Here is a 21,094-nt window from a genome sequence, read left to right on the forward strand (position 1 = left end):
AGGCTGGTTTGGGTGTGCTGGAAGAAATTTGTAGGCATCTCTGGACTCCTTAGATATAACTTGAATGCTTCCTATGCTGTATTTCCTCAACTTGTACGCAAAGGCCCATATAGCTTGCTGGCTTTGCAAGATCTTGCTCCCAACAGATAGAAATATATTCATGATTCGCATAGGCATCGCAAGGATCCAAAACTTTTCATTCAACTGTGTAAGAGCTGAAGCCCTTTCTTCTCTTTGCGGTACGTTTTACAGATAGTCTGATCTGTTTCCAGTTTCTGTCAATACTGTATATGTAAATTACCTGCCCAACTTTCAAGATGGATTCTTCATTGAATTTTTTCATGAACTTTTTAAAATAAAGTAGGGAAATATGCAGATACATAAAATGAATTAGCAAGTACTTACTTTGGATAAGGGCAAAGCTACTGCTGCTTAACTTTTTTAGTCTTTTTCTCCCTTAGAAATTGAGGTTGCTTATAGTAAAATCAGTGAATTCTGGAATTAAGTTTCAAATAGCTTCAACTCTGTTTCTCTATAATGCTTACAGAACTTCAAATACCAGCTGCAATAACTGTATTTTGTATCAGGCAATCAAAAGCTGATGCAATTCATTGAAGCCAGTTTATCAAGTTATCTGTTAGATTTTTTTTGCTGGGGTTGTGAAAATGTGGAGGGTGGTATTCTAGAGAGCACTCTCCTGAAAGTATTTTCAGCTCAACTTGGGCAAGAATAAGAATAAAGGAGGTACAGAGAGATACAAGCTGTTTTATTTGGTGTATGGGCTTGTCTATGCAAGCTAGGAGAGTTTTGGCTGTTGTGTTCTTAAGTACGCTAGTAAGCATTTTTGCTTTTGGAGATAGGAAGATTGGAACTCCTCTGGGTTTGATTTCAGTTGTAGATGCTTAGCATCTCACAGAACTCAGCCATTATTGTTTAGGCACTTGACTTCAGGTATTAACTTTTATGGATTGGGTTTAGTGTTAATCTTCCAACTACATCAGTTTTTTTGAAAAGTGATTTTTGAGGTCAAGGTAGGTCTAGCTCATACTTTTTGAAAATAAACATACTTAATAGCTACCTAAAAAAAGAAGGCCAGATTAAAAACTGTAGACATAATGCAAACATAAACTTGAGATAATTTTGGTGTTTAGTTTCTGGGTTAGTACTGTGCTATACTAAATGGAATAGTGCAAATGTCAGAGGACCTCAAGGTGTTTTGGGTAATGCTTGTTGAAAGGTGCACGTGCTTCTGCTGTATGGTCAGAAGTTTTATGGATGTGAAAGTTAGTGGTTTGAAAGTCCATCCTTTCTAACTAGTTAAGATAGACTTCACAGTGTAATTAGGAATATGTTTGCCTTTAGTTAGCATTTTGAGAAACTGAAATAAGCAGAGACAAATATGAACACCTTTGATTATCTTTATAAGCTGCTGTGGCCACTTTTAAATGACAGCTCTGTCTTTATTGTTGTTTATCGTACGAAAGTACTTACTTGATTTTGTCATGATCCTCCCAACATTTTAGTATGTCCACTCAGCATATTGATGCAGCTGCACTTATACCAGTGGATCTAGGACTTAGATTCCTAGATTCCAGCCTTCTCATATTTGAATGCAAACTTAGAAATACAAAATATTGTATTACAGTATCAAAGTAAGTTAGGCTTTCTTTCTGAAACTGTGAGCTTCAGCCCTTCTCATGTTCAAGTAGAAATGAAGAAGGGAATTTTTGAGATCTTTTCCAATTCAGACCTTAAAGATAGAATCTCACATCCCGTGGGCATCTGGTCTAGTTGAGAGTTGCAGTGACTATGTAGATGTAAGATATGGCAAGCTGAAGAAATTCCAACTGACAGCATTACTCTGTGTTAGTGAATCACGTGTTGATCTGATTATTCAAGTACATGTCCCGTGGAAATTATACACTATGGGGGGATAAGGACAAATGGTTGTAGCAGATGTTTTATAAAAAGGAATGTAAAATGTAAAATGCCATTTTACTGTAAGAATGTGAAAGCACGACTACTTAAATTCAGTATAGCTTGCTTAAATAATTCAAACTTTAAAAAATCAAGCTGTATATGGAAGTCTGAGATGGACAGGATACTGAACTGTTCAGGATCCATCCATCCAGCTGCCTTTGGAATAGTTGTTTGCAACTAATATTATGAGAATCGTATTCTTTCAATCTACTTTTCTTTTCCTTGATAGTTTTTTTTTTTTTTTCCTTCAAAGGACAGCAAAATTTTATTGAAGTCATGTTTTTATCTGTAAAAAAAACGTGTTTACTCATCAGGTATAGGTGTTTTGGTTTCAATTACCCGAGAAAAGTAATATTGCAGACTTGTTTTCAACTACTGACAGACTAACAGTTTGTAATAGAGCTTGGCTTATACTTTCTAATTTCTCTCTCTGAATTTTCTCCTTACCTGCGTCATCATGTGATAAGGCATTGTAATCTGTTATATTTAAATTCTGCTGTACAATTATGGTGTTTTACTTCTTCCCCTTCTCCAGGGGCAGACAGCATTTGATGTGGCAGATGAAGATATTCTAGGATATTTAGAAGAATTGCAAAAGAAGCAGAATCTGGTAGGCCTTCTGTATATAAAGATATATAGATATATGTTATACTTTATTATAAATATGATTATGGTATGCATCTCAGAGCAGCATATAGATTGAAAACAAATCTTTGATTTAGGGCTCCAATTCAGGTAATGCCACAGTCATCTCAGAAGATCTTTTGTGCCTTTACTGAGTCTATTATGGTGACCAAAATTCCTTGGAAGAAAGAAGGTCCTTTTCTAGTTGCCTTGTCCAGTGGGCATTTTATGATCTGAAGCATCAACAATGAGCTACTTACTTGGAATAATGGTTTCTGAGATTTTAGAATTTTGAACTCCAACCCTTTGAAAGCTTATACACGTTCTAGTGTTTGTACTAGTTAAAGATTTCCCTCCGTTTGTAATTTTGTCTCACTGATACCATTCTATCAATTTAACTGCATCATTCTGTATGTTTTAAAGCTTCATAGTGAAAAACGGGAAAAGAAGTCTCCCCTAATTGAATCCACAGCCAACATGGATAATAATCAGACACAGAAAACATTCAAAAAGTAAGTAAACTAGGAAAAATTATAAACTCTTAGTAAAAGAAATATTTTTACAAGCTGTCAGAAAGTCCTGCTTGCCGAGTGTTAGTAAATTTTGGGGGGCTTAGTAAGTATTTTTCTTTTCAAACTCAGTAAGGAGACATTGATTATGGAGCAAGAAAAGAATGCAACTAGTATAGAGTCTCTGGAGCAAGAAAAAGCAGATGAGGAAGAAGAGGGAAAGAAGGATGAATCCAGTTGTTCTAGTGAAGAGGAAGAGGATGACGATTCAGAATCCGAAGCAGAGACAGGTATGTTACTTGGAGTATTGTCTGTCTTTTAATTTTTTATTTTATAAATCTACTTATTTAATATCACATGATACAGAGTTAAGTATCTTAAGTTTCACGTATTCTTCTGCATTTCACTAAGCTTCCCATCATTTTAAAGTAAGTTTATATGCATTTAAAGTCAAGTCATAACAGAGATATCAAACAGATGTCTTCACTGGTCGCTATTTAGGTTAAAGATATTAACCTATTTATTTGATTGGCTACTTGACAATTGATGCTTTTAATTAAATAGTTTGAATAATAGAAGCCTTAAGTAGCATGCCAGAAAACACTGAAAAAGTTAGAAGATGAAATCAGAAATGAAGGCTTCATAGCAGCGTTTGCTTGTGGAACTGGTACAGAGATTGGAACAGAAGTGCAAACATTCTCATTTGTTCTTGCCATCCTGAAGTAATTACCAATTAATCTGGCAATCTTGGCTCAGGTGTTCATAAAGTAATGGTGCATATATTTTCAGTGTGTACTGAAATAAACTTTTAAAGGTGCTATTTTAATGTTAACAGTTACTTCATTTTAAGAGGAAGGTTCTTTGAAAAAGTTTGGAAATGTCTGCAAAGAAACACATTACTCTCTACTTCTCCAATGAAATTTACGTGTTTTTTTCCTTGAACGATTATCAGACTCTTAAAGCAAGTAATGATGTAAGAACAGCATAGCATCTTTTTCTTTCAAATCAGAAAACAAATGTCAGGCAATCAGTGTTTAAAGATGTATGTTCAATCCTAGTGAAGAATTTTAGAATTGCAGTGCAGCAATACAATACGTAGATATCATTAGAAATTGTTAATATTTTATATTTACACTTTTAAAAATAAGTAACCCTTTCTGGTGAACTGTCAGTTCTCATTTTAAAACATTCTTTCTAATTTCTTCACCTGAAAAGATAAGACTAAGGAGAGATTTTAGAGCTAACCATTATATCATAAATATTTAAAGTAGACAGAAATGAAAATAAGTTGCAAAACCAAACTGTCTATTATAGTTTAATGATTTTTGTATTTTGAAATACACCATTTCAGTGTTAAGCTAGAAAAAAGTCTATCGCGCTTTGCAATTATCTTTCACCTTAGTACACTTGCATCCCTTATTTACAGAGATTGAGCTTTGATAAACTCAAAGCCCCTGTAATATATAACATGTAGTAATTTCTCAGTCGCTGAGCTAACTGTAATGTCTCCTGAACTTTATGACTCTGGTAACTGTGTTCTCTTCGTTACCAGTAGATAGTTTGTGCCAGGAAAATTTGACTGTGACACAAGAATTAATTTATGTAAACTTTGGGGTTTTTAATATAAACAAGGCTTTATCATACTTTATTTGGCAAGCTAGACTTCAAGCTTTTCCCTGTAGAGCTGCATCTCTAAATTCCACGCTTGTACTTTCCCTTTTTTTGCATTATTCAGCTTAAGGTAGTTTCCTAGTGAAAAATCTTAAGATTATAAGAAGCATTCTGGTTGTAAAATATTTTAACAACATTCAATACTGTGAAGTACTGGAAACTGTATTTTCTATTCTGTTGGGATATTTGAAATGTTTTCATAAAATTTACATTATGTTTCACTGATTATGTGAGAATACAGTTTAAAAATAAATACATTTCTGTCTGTAAGACCAAGAAGGGAAATACGAATATGAAGCTAGCATCTCCTAAAGGATAGGGAAACAAGCTGAAAAATAAAATTTTCAGCAGTTCAGGTTTTTTAACTTTCTTTGAGGTAGTTTAGTGTTTAACGTTCAGTTCGAATAGGTGACACAGAAGTGAGGTGTAAGATTATGAAGCCCAGGCAAGTGCAGTGACAACCGTGGATCACAACCATGACATCTTCTGCATGTTTGTGTAAGAGGGTTAAGGTACATGGACAAAGGACAGAGGAAGAAATGTGGGCAGGAAGGACAAAGCAGAAGAGGGTAGAGTAGGTAGACAGTGAAACTTAAGTAGGAAAAACAAAGGACAAAGAAGGAATGAAGCAAATGGAAAGTCAGAGCTCTGGAAGGCAAGTCCCTGCCTCAGCTCATTCTAGAGACCGGAATCCCTGGCTGGGTTCTCTGTGCAGTTAATTATTTCTTTGCACTCAGCATACACAGTTATCCAAGAATAAACGTTTTACTTTGAATTAGCCTCTTCTCTAGTTCAAATTAACTCTTACATGCAAAAATACCTCCTAGTGTTAAATTTTTATGGTCATTAGCCATCCACTAAAATACAAGCTGTCTGGGGAGTCTGTGGAATCTCTGTTTCTAGAGGTTTTCAAGACCTGACTCATCAGAGCCCTGAGCAACCTGGTCTGTACACAATATTGACCCTGCTTTGAGCAGGAGGTTGAATTAGGTGACCTCCCGAGGTTACTTTCAACCCAAACGATTCCATAGCTTTGTCGCTGCATCTCTGAGTGTTTAACACTTGCTGCATAACAAAAAAGAAAAAAAAAAAAAGTGACATGCATGACCATTGTGGAAAAAAGACAGACCTAAGATGCGGATTGGGAGTGAGGGGGAGAACACTGAGGAACAAATAAAATCCTGTTTTGAAAGTTGGCTGTCAAATATGTTAAAAACAAATTAAACTTTGTGTTGTAGAGGTGAAGAAATTGTAAATGACAAATGAAAATTAAAATCTTGTAACTGTTTTGCAGATAAGACCAAAACGTTGGCAGCTGTAACTCATAATGCAAATACCACAAGTACACAATCAGCATCGGTAGCTGTGACAGCACCTTCAGTAGCCGGTGGCCAAGGGGCACCTACATCACCTGTTAAGAAGGTAAAATAAATTGCCTTTTTCATGATTTTAAATTTCCGTTCTTCTGTTTAAGCATGCGTTTTTTGATTTTTTTATAAAAAGTGGATTGGGTTATCCAGTAGATTAATGAAAATGTGCACAGATTTCTAAAATATTTTGTGTTTTTCTACAGAAACTGTGTTCAATTTTTTTTAAAATTCTGAATGGTTTTGATTCTAAACAGGGATCTAAAATGCAGAACTATGAAACAGCTGAACATGAGATCCTTTTAAAAAGCAAAAATCTGTTGCACAGTGAGTGGAGTTCTTGTTTTTCTGAAGCTAAACTTCGTTTTTTGAAAGTCTTTTCTATGCCAGGCTCCTCCAAAATTTTTAGAAACTACAGTTTCAGTGTCTCTCTGTGCCAGTATTTCTGATAAGACAGGGAGATAGGTACTTTCAGGAGTGCTTGGAAGCATTCAGTTAGTGCTTAGGCAGAGAAGTTGAAAATGACACCTGAAATAAGAAGTAGAAAGTGCTACAGGTCCCATTCCTGATTGCAATGTGTTTAGGACCTCATGGAAGAGCTAGAGAATCAGGACGTGATTTATTCAATGCACAGCTCAAAAACACACCTAGCAAAGCCATATGGCATGCAGGAAGCTTTTTACAGCTTGATGTGAAAAGTTATTTGGAATTAATTTTAGTTTTGCTTGTTAAAGGGAAGATATGTATGCCTGGAGAAAAAAATTGCAGTAGATAATAATGAATAGTCAGAAGGTGGTATACAAGTCAAACTTTTAGAATATCAAAGCAAACTGGACAGTAAGCCAGTAAGGCTTCATTTGCCAATCATTACAACTTCTCTATACACATCATAATCGAAGTGTAACCCTCTACTGGTGCTTCTGAAAAGTGTGTTCAGGAGAAATGGTAGCCATGATATACCGAAGCCACAGTAGAGAAGACGTACTGCTGGGCAAATAGCATGTGTTGTATTTAGCTCCCGAGAGCTTATTGGAGTTTTACTTTTTACTTTCATATTCACAATAGAACCTAATGATGATTCACTTTACAAAGTATGCTTTAATGTAATAGATGCAGGAAATATATTGCCCAACAGCATCATGTTATGTGACACTGTACAATAGGATTGGTCCAACCTTCCTGATTCCAAGAGCTGCTTTACAAAAATAAGAGTCATCTCAAAAAAAAATGTGAGAGCAAAAGGGGAATTGTGGGCATGGCTTACCAGCAGGAATGACTTCTGTTTCCCCTCGCTGAGCTTTGTGGCTGGGCAGGCAGCTAGATTCCCGGGTGATCTTGTGACATTAATCTGAACAGTTCCTGCTGGCTCAATAAGGAATTATGGTTCCCTGTCATGGGAGCTGCATTTGAATTGCTCAGGAGCTGTGCAGAACTTAAGAGCCACAAGTTCTCCACACAAAACATAGCAAATGCGTGAGGGAGGGAAGACATTGTGAGGAATTGCTGGTTTGCTAAGTGTCTAACTGGAATGAATTCAAATATATAGTGTGAATTTTACTGCAAGGAAATAGGCCTACTTTATATCGTTTATTTTTTTAAATCACTTCAGTAATACAAGCATTTGTGACAGCTGGGCAGTTTAACTGATGTGCTCTCCACCCAGTTTTTTTACTCAATTCTCTTTGCACACTGGAGATTCTATGATATCTAACACTTCAAACACTTCATTTTTCTTGTAATTCTCTGAACTTCATCATGAAGTTCCAATCATTTTATTTTGTATTATGCAAAAGCCTTCTAAGCTACATGACCTTCAGCCATAGGACATTACCAAATTGTTGCTGGCTAGGGTGCAGCTCGATATTCTAGCATTGAATGATCAAATAGACGTAACTTTTTTGGTATGTGATTAAATGATGAAGTAGGGGGGGAAGGAGCATTTTTATAAGAAGAAGAAATAAGTAGGATTTTAAGCTGAATGATATTCTTTTATAAATCATTAATACACTGGCATTTAGCTCTAATTTTATTATGCACAAATTAATGGCTTATCTTTTGGTCTTAAAGGTAGAAGGTGCAGGTTGAAAATCAGCTGTAGTTAATGTTCTAATACTGTATGTGAAAAATTCAGGGCCTTCTGTAGCTACAAAATAAATGTACATTTTTATCAACACACCATCTTGTAACATAGTATGTACATGTGATCTAGAGAAGCAGTTGCAGCTCATATCAGTGAACAAAAAGGCTTTAAACTGTTTTTACTAATGAAGGTAAAACAGCAGTGTACGTGTGATCTTGCACCTACTTTTGCACCATCTGTGCTACTGCAGCTACTCTTACGCTTTTACACCATAGATGGCCAAAACGTACGTTGCTCACAAGTGGTGCAGATGCAGTGTATGTACTAAGCTTGAATTTGGGTTTTCTTCAATCTGTACAGCATTCAGTAATGCTGCTTTCTGTTTAAGGGTGCTGAAGTAAGGTGAGTTTGGGGGTGAAGCTCCCAAAGTGAGGGGTTTGATAGCTAAGCTAGCATGGGATGTGTGTGATTAAGGGATATGAATGAAATACGATAAGAAGATAAGAGGTATGTTAGTGTCAGTCTTCCAGTTTTCTTAGCCATATGAGCAATTAGGGCATGGACCTTGTTAGGTCAACAGGCTTTGCTGTCCTCGTTTATGCAAACTGTAATTCTGTCTCTGAATTAGCTAAACATGCTGTGTTGTGTTTAATAAGAGTCTGTTACTAAGGTTTTAAGTCTCTTACTGCTTTTTGGTATTTTATGCTGTAATGAAGAGCTACATAACATAAACATAGGAACAAACTATGTGGTTTTAAAACAACCTTTTGTTTCTGTTTTCCATTCTTTCAATCTTCATCTTTGTCTTGTCTTAATTGGCTTTAGTATGATTTCATTCCTCCTATCATGCCTGTCGTGGAGTCAATAGATCCTGCATCATGGAGGCAGGGCTTGCGCAAAACTGGCATTGTTCTTGTGCCCAATAAGGGTGAAAAATCTATGGTGAGGTTCTGGTGTGCACAGGTTTGTGTACAGGTTGCAAAATAACATATTTAATCAAAATGTTGATACTGGATTTGCATGTTTCTAAGTTTGCATCTCATGATCACAGTGTGTATTACAAAGTGTGAGTTTTTCTAAGCTAACTTTTAGAGGAGTAATATACCTTGACCAGTCTTACATTTCTTATCTCATTAACTAATTTAAGAGAAGAGTGTGTAGGTTGTCTCTCACCACAACTTCCCTCCAAATTCAACACTTGATAATATATGTTATAATAAATAAAAATAAATAAATAAATATTGTAAATAAGTAAATAAATAATATGATCATTTAAAACAGATGCGTTTTCAAATCTCCACAAGGAGTATGAATTACCACAGGTAATGTAAATTAATAATGTAAATTCATTTGCATGTGTTTTATAGTTTCCAACATCTACAACCAAGGTTTCTCCCAAAGAAGAAGAAAGGAAAGATGAATCTCCTGCTTCGTGGAGGTTAGGTCTTAGAAAAACTGGTAGTTATGGTGCACTTGCAGAGATTACTGCTTCCAAAGAAGCTCAGAAAGAAAAGGACTCTGCAGGTGTTATGCGTTCTGCTTCCAGTCCTAGACTTTCCTCTTCATTGGACAACAAAGAAAAGGTAATAGTTTTCAGTGTGAAACAACATTTTGAGGAAGTTACCTACCTTACTTAGTATAGAAGTTTGTGACGTATCATAGAAGTAAGATGTTCTCCTCTATTGACTGTACTACACATTTATTCTTTACCAAAATTCTGAAAAGTTAAATTATGCAGCTTCTGTGTAATCTCCTTAAAAGTGTACCTTCATTGTCTGAGGACCTGGTACATAGGTCTGGGGCTTTTCCCTTTTCGGGACTTGCAATGCTAGTAGTAGTTTTTACAGGTAAAGGAGATCAGAGTTTTGATACTTTTGGCATCACTTGGGGGGTGATGTTGAAGGCATCCTATAAAAAGGAGTCTCTTTTTGTACTCCATAGTCATTTTTTATTTACAAAAATTTAGTTCTAGGATTAAACATGAATACAGTGAACCAAGTGAAGGACTAATTTGGAACAGGTAGCTGAACAGCATTGAACTTGTGGTTCTGTTTCAAGTACAAATGTTTAGATCTTTTCATGATAAAGAATAATACCATACCATACTGTATAAAAATACTAAAACAGTTGCTTTCAGTAGTCAGTGTTGGAATTGTACTGCAGCAAAGAAGAAAAAAGAGAAATCAAGTCATTTGCATCACTAGAATGAAAACAAACAGTTTTCTTTTCCTGTTGTAGTCATTATGATATTCAACTAAAGCTTAAAACTCATTTGTGTAATAAGGTCACAATAGGTCTCATATTGGTCACAAATAAGGTCACAAAAGGTCTCAGACTGGATATTAGGAAAATTTTTTACACTAGAAATGGTCATTAAGCACTGGAATGGGCTGCCCAGGGAAGTGGTTGAGGCACCATCGCTGGAGGTTTTCAAAAGACAGGTTGACACAGTACTTAGAGACATAGTTTAGTAATGTGGGGAGTTTTTTTGTATGGTTTTCTTTTGGTTTTTTATCAGAGTTAGGTTGATGGTTGGACTAGATGATCTTAAAGGTCCCTTCCAATCTAGACGATTCTATGATTCTATAATAAATAGAGCTGAAGTTTTCATAATGATAATTTTCGAGCCAATAGCAGTATAATCAATAATAGTAACACTTAGTAAAAAACACATGTCTTTTAGGAGAAAGATGGAAAAGGAACTCGACTTGCATATGTTGCACCTACAATACCAAGACGACTGGCCAGTACCTCTGACATTGATGAAAAAGAAAACAGGTGACTCTGAAGTTATAATTTCTGTTAAATATAAAATTACTTGATTTTAGAGTGGCTGACAAACTTACAGATTTTAAGACAATGCTAATTTATAGCATTATTCTGCTCTATAGAATATGTTAATCCATAGGGTATTCCAATTCCTGAAGGTTTTTGATCTTGTAAATTGTAAATTATAATGACCTTGTAAATTGTAATTACCTTTTTTAAAATCCAAATTATTATATGGCAAGAGCAGAACTGGGCAATGAGTGTTGTCTTCTTGGGGGAGAAAAGAAATAAAATCCAAAATGTGAAGTGGTAAACTAAGCTACTGAACGGTGCTAAAAGCATTTTACTGCTTTGTCCTGAGCCATGGAGTGCTGCTACTGGGCTCCGTTATTACTTTTGATAACAATAAAATACTATGTTTCTTACAGTCTTTGCTTAAAACCATATCATGCAGCAGCAATGATTTACAAAAATCATAGCTAATTTACAAAAGCAGTTGTTCTATTTTTCTTGTTTATATGTTGACCTTTCTTCTTCTTTTGGAGATTTTTACTTCTTTTGCTGCTATTTCTTCTGTACCTTTCAGTATAAAAGAAACAAACAGTTTAGGTGCGTAGGCTTGTTACCTGTTAGGACTTGGGGCTCTTTCATGGCATATTTATATTGTCAGAATCTTCCCGTTTTCCACATCTCTCCGTTATTGATGTTCTACTTGGACATTTTCTTGAGTTAATATAGAATGTGTACAAGTACAAAACTTAGAAGTCTCCCTAATGTCTTGTTTCTGCTGGATTGTATCTAAATAGCTGAACATTGGATGACCTGAACTGAAAATCCTCTCATTGCTCAAAATGTGCTATTGTAATAATTGTCTGTAAGACTGATAAATCTCCTGTGTCTGAAGAGGAGCTTCTTTGTTGCTACTCTTGAGAATGCTTGATTTCAACACAAAATAAATACTGGATTTTCTCATGCATGCAGAATACTGTTGCCTAAGTTTAGTCTCTGGGTGACAAATTCTGTTTTGAAACAGGGATATTCCAGCTCTCATGCTCCCCTAAAGTTCAGCTTACTTTGTTAGCATCTCTCATGTTACTTGGCCAGATTTTTTTAATCTATAGTTCTCTATCAGGGCAGGTTGGAGTTTCTGGTTGTGCTTATCTTTCTCTGGGGTACTATATTCTTTGAGGCTGCATTTATTAGTCAGTTTCGGTTTGTTTCTGAGAGAAATAATTATTATTTCAATTTTTATTCTTGTGAGATCTTCTCAAAAACTCTTGTACTCCAAAATTGTCTTAACTAGATGATACCTTAAGATTGGGATAAATATTTCATTGCAATTTTATGTCTTAGAAGCTGTTACTGCTTCTAACAAAGGGATTGCATTTTGCTTCAGTGTTGAGGTTTATTTGTGTCTTTGACATGCCAGTCTTAACTGTCATGAGTTATTCACAGACACAGTTCCAAAAGTGGGTATCAGCAATAGCATGGTTTTCCTCATGTGCATTGGGTGAGCTGGGGTCATCAGTCTTGTTAGTCCCAGTGCTGACCAAACTACTGACCTGAGAACTGTCTGTATTCCCTGGTGTACCAGAGATGAAGCCTGCTTTTAGGCCAGCCTATTTAGGCACCAATACTTTGCCTGATGTATGATATGGCAGTCAACCCAGCTTACTTAATTAAAGCCGTAAGAGATTTTTGACATTTACTCTGACCTTCTTGACATGTAGAATTTAAACATCAGCCCTACAGGTACCTTTAATAAATTATTAAGGTTTCTGCCTTTGTCCCAGATCTCTGTCCGTGTTGCTCAGCTTAATGCTGGGTTCTTGTTCTACCTGTCTGAACACCTGCTTGTCTGGCTTATTGATGATGTAGTGTAATCCAGCTAACATCCTGCTGTGAGTCACGGAAAGGACTTCAAGATGAATCCCAGTTGGACTTTCAGATTAACAGATTTCAGGCACCCAGCCTCAGTCAAGTAGCCCATGCTACAGCAAAAGTGCTGGCAAAGTGAAGCCTTCAGTAACTATAAAAAAATTGTCATACAGCAGGACCTTTCTGTGGTAGATGATATCTGAGAATTTGTGTTTCGCTTTGGTGGGAAGAGATAACACTGCATTGGCTTGTGTTTGATCTTTTTCTAAAGTTGTTTCCGACCACAGCAGTGCTAGCATACATTTTTGTCCAAAAAGAGGTACATTCTGAACAAAGGTATCTGAACATAAAATACATCTTTACAAAATTTTATTTTCCCTCACACACCTGGTTGCCTTTTATGTATAGTTTTGTGAAAGACATTTTTTTTCTTTCTATCTGAACTTTACTTCAAATCTTGAGGTGACATTTTTATTAGAAAATCATTTTTTTGCATCTCAGTATCAGTTTTCAGGGTAGTTTTTCTGAATAGATTTTTGCAAGGTTATTTCTTCATGCTATAAACTGCAACAACAGGCTGGAAATTCCTTATGACTAAAGTAATGTCAGCTAGTGATATGTGACAGGCCACTCGGGAATGGCTACTGCAGACCTGTTTACACTAGTCTACAGTATCGTGAGTTCTAATGGCTAGCCAGCTTTTGAACTTCTTCTTATAACATCCAAGAATAAAAAAAAATGCATGAAATCAATTCCTAAAAAACTCGAGTACTTTTCCCTTTACTGCACTGGGTAATCTCAGGAGCAAACAGAAAAGTCTCTTGTTCCTTATTTGAGAAAAATGCAGGCAGCAATGGTCACAGATAAAAGCTGATGGTCCATTTCATGTTGATGAAATCTTTTTTAGCAGTTTTTCTTTTGATGCTACTTTTCTATTACATTCCTAACAGCGTTAGTGTAAATGTAGTATTTTTCCATAGGAGCTTGAAAATGATTGTCCGCAAAGGTTGTTTTTTTCCCGTTCTGAGTGGTTATGTTTATTTTAAGTCTGTTATGCAGGGTTTTGATCTTTAATGTGAAACTTTTTTTCAGCTCGCCTCAAGAACCACCTTATTTAATATCAGTTTGATTAAATAACATCTTTTTTACAGGGACTCGTCTGCTAGCTCAATACGTGGTGGCAGTTCCTACACCAGGAGAAAATGGGAGGAAGATGTCAAGAAAAACAGTTTGAATGAAGGTCCTACATCATTAAACACAAGTTATCAAAGAAGGTGTGGGATTTTTCCCTTGTCTTTTCTTATCAAAATAAGCTTACAAATGGAAAGAAAAATTATGTACTGAATCACTTTGTAAGGACAGTTTAAAATTGAATGGTGACATGTTAAAATGTTCAGAATAATTGCGAAGTATGTACTTGTGCTGATTTTAAAGCTATACCATTTTTACTAGCTCAGAGTTTTGCAGCAACTGCTATATAATTAAAATTATATGCTTCCTTTCTCCATTGTTTATTTCAGTTAAGGTTCATTTGACTCTTTCCAGAATAGTTCAGTAGCCAAAGATAACTATTCTAAATGCTGGAATAGAGGTAATTCTGCCTGATATCTGAAAAGGGCAAAAATATTGTCTCAGTTGAACCTTGGTTTTGCATGACAATATCAGAGGTCTTGGGCTGCTCTCCATAATGTTAGAGCACCTTGAGTATGAGCATTATAGAATGCATACGTAAAACTAACTTGAATGCAAAGTAAATGATTATTAATATGAAAATAATTTTCAGGTGTGTGTGGTTCTTATCTTGCAGAATTTTCTCAGAAGGAATCATATCCTGCAAATATATACATGATTAACGTTACTCCATTGTGTAGTTTCAGCGTAGCTATTAAAGTTCTTCATTGGAATTAGTGGAGCAATAACTACCTAAATTGAGTAGCTCAAAAGAAAAGATTGTCATTCAGGTAGCTAAGTTGCATATTGATATGTGCTGATGATGCACATGGTGATGGGTATTTAACCTTTTTCTTTGTCTTGACATTGATGTTGTCAGGGGCAGTCAGTCAGGCTGTTTCGTAGAGTGTAATACATCTTTGTTAACCTCCTGCCTTAAAAATAAAACTCAAGTTTTATTTTCCTAACTGTAGGTTTAGGAAAGATGTTGCACAGATACCCTGTTCTGGACGGAAAATACCAAGAGTTGATTTGTGTGAACAGTCTTCTCATGTTGGCTTTTATCAGTATTTATGCTCCAGTCTTCAAACAAAATGTACTCATCACTTTTAAATTGCATGTGGTGCTGTAATGATGCATTTCCTTAGTTGTTTGTGTACAATTATTTTTTTATTTATCATTTTAGAATTGATAGTAACAGAAAAAATGATCAATTGCAGAATGACAAAGAAGCATCTTTCCTTAAATCTTTTGCAGTTAGCAATATGATGCTCTATCTGTTCTAACTGTGGGTTCTGAGGCTTAGTCCTGAGCAAACATCCTAACTTGGTAATGCAAAATTTGTTCAGCCAGAACCAATGAATAGAAATGTGGAAACCACTGGATCTTCTTTACAACTTGAAGAGCAAGGAAAAAGCATGAGTGGGAGGTTAATCTTTCTGGGAATGATTGAAGTTTAAAAAAAAAAAGCAAGCATTACATTTAATTGGTTGAAAATGGTAAGAGGAGTGATACTGAAGACATTTTCTTTTATGACAAGCTGTGAAGTAAAGTTCTGCGTTTTCTGAGATATTCAGTGTGGGTGAAACAGCAGTTTAAAAATGGGACATTAGGGGTCCTATATGAATACTTCAGTAGATGCGATCAAGACAGTCATACATAAACCAGTGAGATTCCATTCTTTATCTCCTCTTGTGGAGAAATGGTCCAGACTAAGGGACACATCTGTTGCCCTCTGAAGTTGTAAATTAAAAGTTTTAGTCAAGGAAATAGTGAAGAAAATGGCTTTTGAAAATGCTTCTTTTTGCTCCGGAAGTTTCCAAGACTCAGCTGAGAAACAGAAGACGCAGGCAGGAATTTAATGGATCATTCATAGCTTTGTAATATTTTAATGAGCAGAGATAAGTAATACAATGCGTTTATTGTACATGTCTCCTTCAGTGGCTCCTTTGGTAGAAGACAAGATGATTTGATTAGTTCTAATGTTCCAAGTACTGCATCAACAGTTACCTCTTCTGCTGGTCTTCAGAAAACACTGCCTGCCAGCGCAAACACTACTACAAAGAGTACAACGGGTTCTACTTCAGCAGGTGTACAAAGCAGGTAATGGCACCAGCACGCTTCTGTTTTTTCTTTTTTTTTGTCAGGTCTACTGTGTGCTTATGTACGTGCATGCGTTCTTGTTTAGTAGATCCTGGGGCTCTGGATTTTTTCGCCTTCCTGTTAAATTTGTTTTAATTTTATACAATTTGGCTTGAAAATTGTGAATGGCTTTCTCCTGTAAAGTGACAGCCATGTTGACATAAAAGAATACAGAAGGGTGAAGAGTTCAATTATTGTGAACTGTTCAATTCTTAATTATTCAATTTAATAGCTCAAGTTGAGCTTTCATAGTAGAGACATTTCTCAGTTTGCTTTAAAAAAAAATCCATCCCTCAATTTACATGTTACTAGTTGTTTAGTAAAGTGCTTTCATTGTTTAGCTGTTTCCTTTTCTCTTTTTTTTTGTGTTGCTGCTTGTTATGCTGTAGTACCTCAAATCGTTTGTGGGCTGAGGATAGTACTGAGAAAGAAAAGGACAGTGTTCCTACGGCAGTGACCGTTCCTGTTGCACCATCTGTTGTAAATGCTACAGCCACTACCACAGCCATGACTACAGCTACTTCTGGCACTGTGTCCTCAACGTCAGAGGTCAGGGAGAGACGGAGGTGTGTAAAGGTCCTAAGAGTAATGTCGCTCTTATACAAAAGTTATATTTTTTTTTCTTATTTACAGGAATGTGTTGGTTACGAATTTGGATGGTACAGTATGTAAAGCAGTGGTTTTGTTTCCTGTGTATTGAAACAACTAGCACTGTGCCTCGATTTATGCAAGAGCTTAATACACTGGCAGAGATAATTCATGAAACTTAAACTTTGATATTCTGTGTTTTTGACTGGCCTTGGGTTCTCATTTGGTATGCAGTATTTTCATATTTGTGTTTCCGTTAATAGATTAAATGAGTCCTCTTAAAAATACCCATAATGAAACTGCAAAAATGCTGAATTAAAAATTAGAAAATCAATAATTAATTACTTACTACAAGTGCATTGCTGCTGATTGAGCTACTGTGCCACCGGCAGTGTGCTAATAAGTTACAACAGAGCATTTTTTTCAGTCATTTTATATGCCTGGCACTACTGATGAAAGAGTATTGAACCCAACACATTCTGTTTATTTCATTGCGTCATTTAGACTCTCTTCTATTTGAAACATAATACGCAGTTGTAAATGCAATGGTTTAAGTATTATTTAGTATGAAGAATGAGTTAAGAATCTGATATAAATCTTATTTTAAGAATACAGTGTTTTTTCTGTTATAGTTACATTGCGGATGAGTTAAGATAGGCGCATTTTATGTTTCCATAAAGAGTTGTTACCTGCTATTTGTGGAAGCAAAAATAAGTTTTCATAAGGTTGCGAATTCATGTTAGCTTTCCCTGGGTGGTGGTTCTTCTGGATATTTATAAATGTTTATCCTTTAACCCTTCTGCTGAAATGGAAGTTCAGATTTCTGTGTTGCTCCTGTAGTAGTTTTGAACTGTAGCTCCTGTATCAGTGCCAGATGTGCGTAGCTCTGTATGTTCACAGAGGTAATGAAGATGTTCGTTGTTACAGAAGAAACCTGGACTCTTTTGGTTCACTTAAGGTGGCAAAACCACTTAGAGATTCTTTATACTTTTAGGCCTATTTAGGATAGTCGGTTTTCCGTAGTCTTCCTTTCGTACCCAAAACTGAGATGAAATAACTTCTACGAAATGGGAATTTTCTATTTTTTTTTTTCCCCACCATGATTTAGGAGGTGCCCACATGTGCTTGCAACCCATTTCAGTAACAACCGTAGTCAGGACCTGCATTTTCCATAGCAAAATTTGACTGAACCTGATAAAGAAAAATGAACAAAATGCATCTTTTTTTTAAAAGCATTGCCAATTTTAAAGTGCAAATGCTATTTCAGTGTCATATGAGCTAGAAAAGCAAGGAAATTTAGAATTAAGGCTTTTGCTGTCATGTTTGCTCTTACTAGTGTGTGTGTACTAATGCGCATATACTACATACGTTTTAGATACCTGCAATTGGCCTGAAATTCCTTATTTTTACCAGACTCCGGGCTGATTGTGTATTATACTGTTGCAGATGTATTCTTGATGGCTTATTAAACTATCCATTACATCTTAGAAATAAGCAAAACTGGAATGCATGCGTGTGAGAAGTTAGTGCTTTAGATATCAGCACATGCATATCTATCTATATATACAGATATATATATATGTGCATGTGTTTGTATCTATGTATGTTTATATGCACATGAAAAACTTGTATGTATATGAAATATATGCTAAATATTTTCTTAAGAAATGAAGTTGGTTAATCCATATTTGTAGACTGAAAGTATGTATTTAGAAAGTATGTTTGAAATATTATTTCAAAGAATATTTGAAAAATATAGACATCATAAAGTACTTTTAGTAACAAAGCATGTAATAGTGCATCGTTTTGGAATAGCTGAAGAAGCTATATTCTTTATTTAATTTTTTTAATTGGTTTAGAGAAACAGGGAAAAGAATGACAAACTTGAATCTTTAAATCTTTGTATCATTAATAATACTGCATAGGTAACCTGTGTGGCACAAACAAGGGATGCCAGGGAAAGGGGCACTTCCTACTCTGACAGCAGCTGTAGTGTGCACCTGGCAAGCTGAGAGTTTCCATTTTCCCTCAGTGAGGTTTAAAGTTTTTCAGATTTATTGGAGTCTAGGAATATGTACACTGGTTAGCTAATTTTATGATCTAAAGAAGCTCAGAGAGGTTTTATGTTTTAAGCAACCTTTTAGCAACCTTCTGATTTTGCTTTTTCAATTTTTTCTAATTCTTAGTCAAAGGATTTTTTAAAAATGTTAAATTATAACAGCATTCCCAGAATATTCTGTAATAGAAAATTAACAAATGCATTAAAAACTTTTAAGTTCTTTAATCATGGTTTTACATACATACATGTGTGTATATATATATACACATTTATGCGTGTATATGTATCTCTTTTTTTTTTTCACCCCAGTTACACAGATTGGAGAATTTCTTTAAATTAGAGTCCAGACCTTGTATGTCCTTGTATGCCTTTTGGGTATGATTACAATTACCTGTTTACTCTGCAGGTTTTTTGTGGGTTTCACGAAGATTAATTTTAAAGCACAGTTTTTTCAAAGGGAATTGGAGTACTCAAAGCATGGATGATTCATGTGAAAATATGGTAACCACCTCCTCAGAGATTTTTTAATCTCTGGTGCAATAGGTGGTATAATTAGGTTTTCTGCATTAGCAGTACCTTTAGCTTTTTCTAAAAGCCTACAAGTTATGTTGAAAGTTAATACACACACAGAGATACATGTTTTATGTACAAATGTGTAACTGACTGAATTTGAAGTCTTCTACCCCTAAGTTAGTAGACTAATGAAATACCAAAAAAGCCTGTTATATTTAGAGTAAATGGTAAAAAGAAATCTAAAGTAAGTAGGAAGGCACTGCATATTTTAATTGAGATCGAAGGCTGCCATCTTGATGAATAGATCATTATATGATTGAGGTGAAATGTCTAAAGTGTAATCCATCTTACGTAGTTAAGGATTTTCTTCCAGCTGCTTTGGTTTTCAGTCATATTGTGTTGTGGAGTTTTTTCTGACCATTTAATGCATTTGTACAAAAGTTACCATTTGCTAATTTTTTTTATGATTAACTCTTTAGATCATACCTCACTCCAGTACGGGATGAAGAGTCAGAGTCCCAAAGAAAAGCTAGATCCAGGCAAGCAAGACAGTCTAGAAGATCTACGCAGGTATAGTTTTATTAAAGCTTCTACATTTATGGAAGCTTACCCATGTAGCTCCTTGAGTACAGTGAAGTTTTGTTTTCCCAGTAAAAACTGGTGGGTCTGCCTGGTATAAAACAACTTGTACCACATGAAATAAAGCCTCTTTTTTTCCCTTTCTGCCCTGAAAGCTTTAGGTCCCTTCATCATGTACTGAAAGTTGCTTTTTATAATCACTGTAGAGTGACTTAATACAAATTTGAAAGCATAGGCTCCTCCAGTGAAAGGAAGTTTTCGATTATGGTGAAATTGCTCATTCAAGTAATTGTATCTGATGTTACACAGGTGTTTAAATCTAAGAATTTGAATTCTTCAAGAACTAACAGCTATATGCTTCTAGCTGAAGACTTAATATAGGCATAGCATACTGTATTTACTTCCATTTCTAAGTCTTTTTTTCAAGTCTAGTGCATGGACTATTGAAGCTAACGTGATTAAGCTGACCAACGTATTGGATAGCTTATAAGATCCATGGCATATAAAAAATACATTCAGCCTAGTTTATGTGGACACAGAAGAGTACTAAGGAAGTCTTTTCTTTCAAAAATACTTAGTCTGCTTATGATGATATTGGAAGGATCTAGTGGGTTCTTAAATGATTTCTATATGATTTTCTATACGATCTTTATGTACTAGTTCAGATAAAAATTGTGTTGCTGGAGAATCTGTGGTAGTTCACATTACAGCAAACACTTGCCACTAATCAAAGAGGGATGTTTGGTTCCAAGATTTGAGAGAGAGACTTATAGGTAGAATACATAGGTAAAACTTATTTCTTAATAGATAGAAATAATTTTCTTATGCTGGATTTTGTCTTTAAAATATGTATTTCTATAATGTGATCATCTATGTTAATATGAGTGATATATTGAAACGTTTGCTGACTGCTGTTTTCACAGGGCGTAACACTGACAGATCTTCAAGAAGCTGAAAAAACTATAGGAAGAAGTCGTCCCACGCGAACCAGAGAACAGGAAAATGAAGAAAAAGAAAAAGAAGAGAAAGAAAAGCAAGACAAAGAAAAACAAGAAGAAAAGAAAGAATCTGAAACTAAAGATGATGATTATAGACAAAGATATTCCCGAACTGTTGAAGAGGTATTTTCATGATGGGTCTCTTTAGGTAGAGAAATTATATGAAT

The 21,094-nt window shown here is 35.3% G+C and overlaps 1 protein-coding gene across 4 annotated transcripts in view; it reads left to right on the top strand.

The window, feature by feature from the left end:
• The window catches only part of PPP1R12A (protein phosphatase 1 regulatory subunit 12A), a 126,044-nt gene that overhangs the window by 79,643 nt on the left and 25,307 nt on the right, over nt 1-21,094 (top strand). For 2 of the 4 annotated variants that reach the window (XM_074166371.1, XM_074166377.1), the window contains exons 6-16: nt 2,516-2,590; nt 3,028-3,116; nt 3,246-3,403; nt 6,079-6,206; nt 9,599-9,814; nt 10,915-11,009; nt 14,030-14,152; nt 15,990-16,151; nt 16,580-16,756; nt 19,830-19,920; nt 20,853-21,050. In XM_074166371.1, the coding sequence (XP_074022472.1) occupies nt 2,516-2,590; nt 3,028-3,116; nt 3,246-3,403; nt 6,079-6,206; nt 9,599-9,814; nt 10,915-11,009; nt 14,030-14,152; nt 15,990-16,151; nt 16,580-16,756; nt 19,830-19,920; nt 20,853-21,050 (1,512 nt within the window). Of the gene's footprint in view, nt 1-2,515; nt 2,591-3,027; nt 3,117-3,245; nt 3,404-6,078; nt 6,207-9,056; nt 9,174-9,598; nt 9,815-10,914; nt 11,010-14,029; nt 14,153-15,989; nt 16,152-16,579; nt 16,757-19,829; nt 19,921-20,852; nt 21,051-21,094 lie in introns of all 4 variants that reach the window. The other 2 variants (XR_012463706.1, XM_074166385.1) reach the window with 2 other exon arrangements.

This window comes from Numenius arquata, chromosome 2 (genome assembly GCF_964106895.1).
Source record: "Numenius arquata chromosome 2, bNumArq3.hap1.1, whole genome shotgun sequence".
NCBI lineage: Eukaryota > Metazoa > Chordata > Aves > Charadriiformes > Scolopacidae > Numenius > Numenius arquata.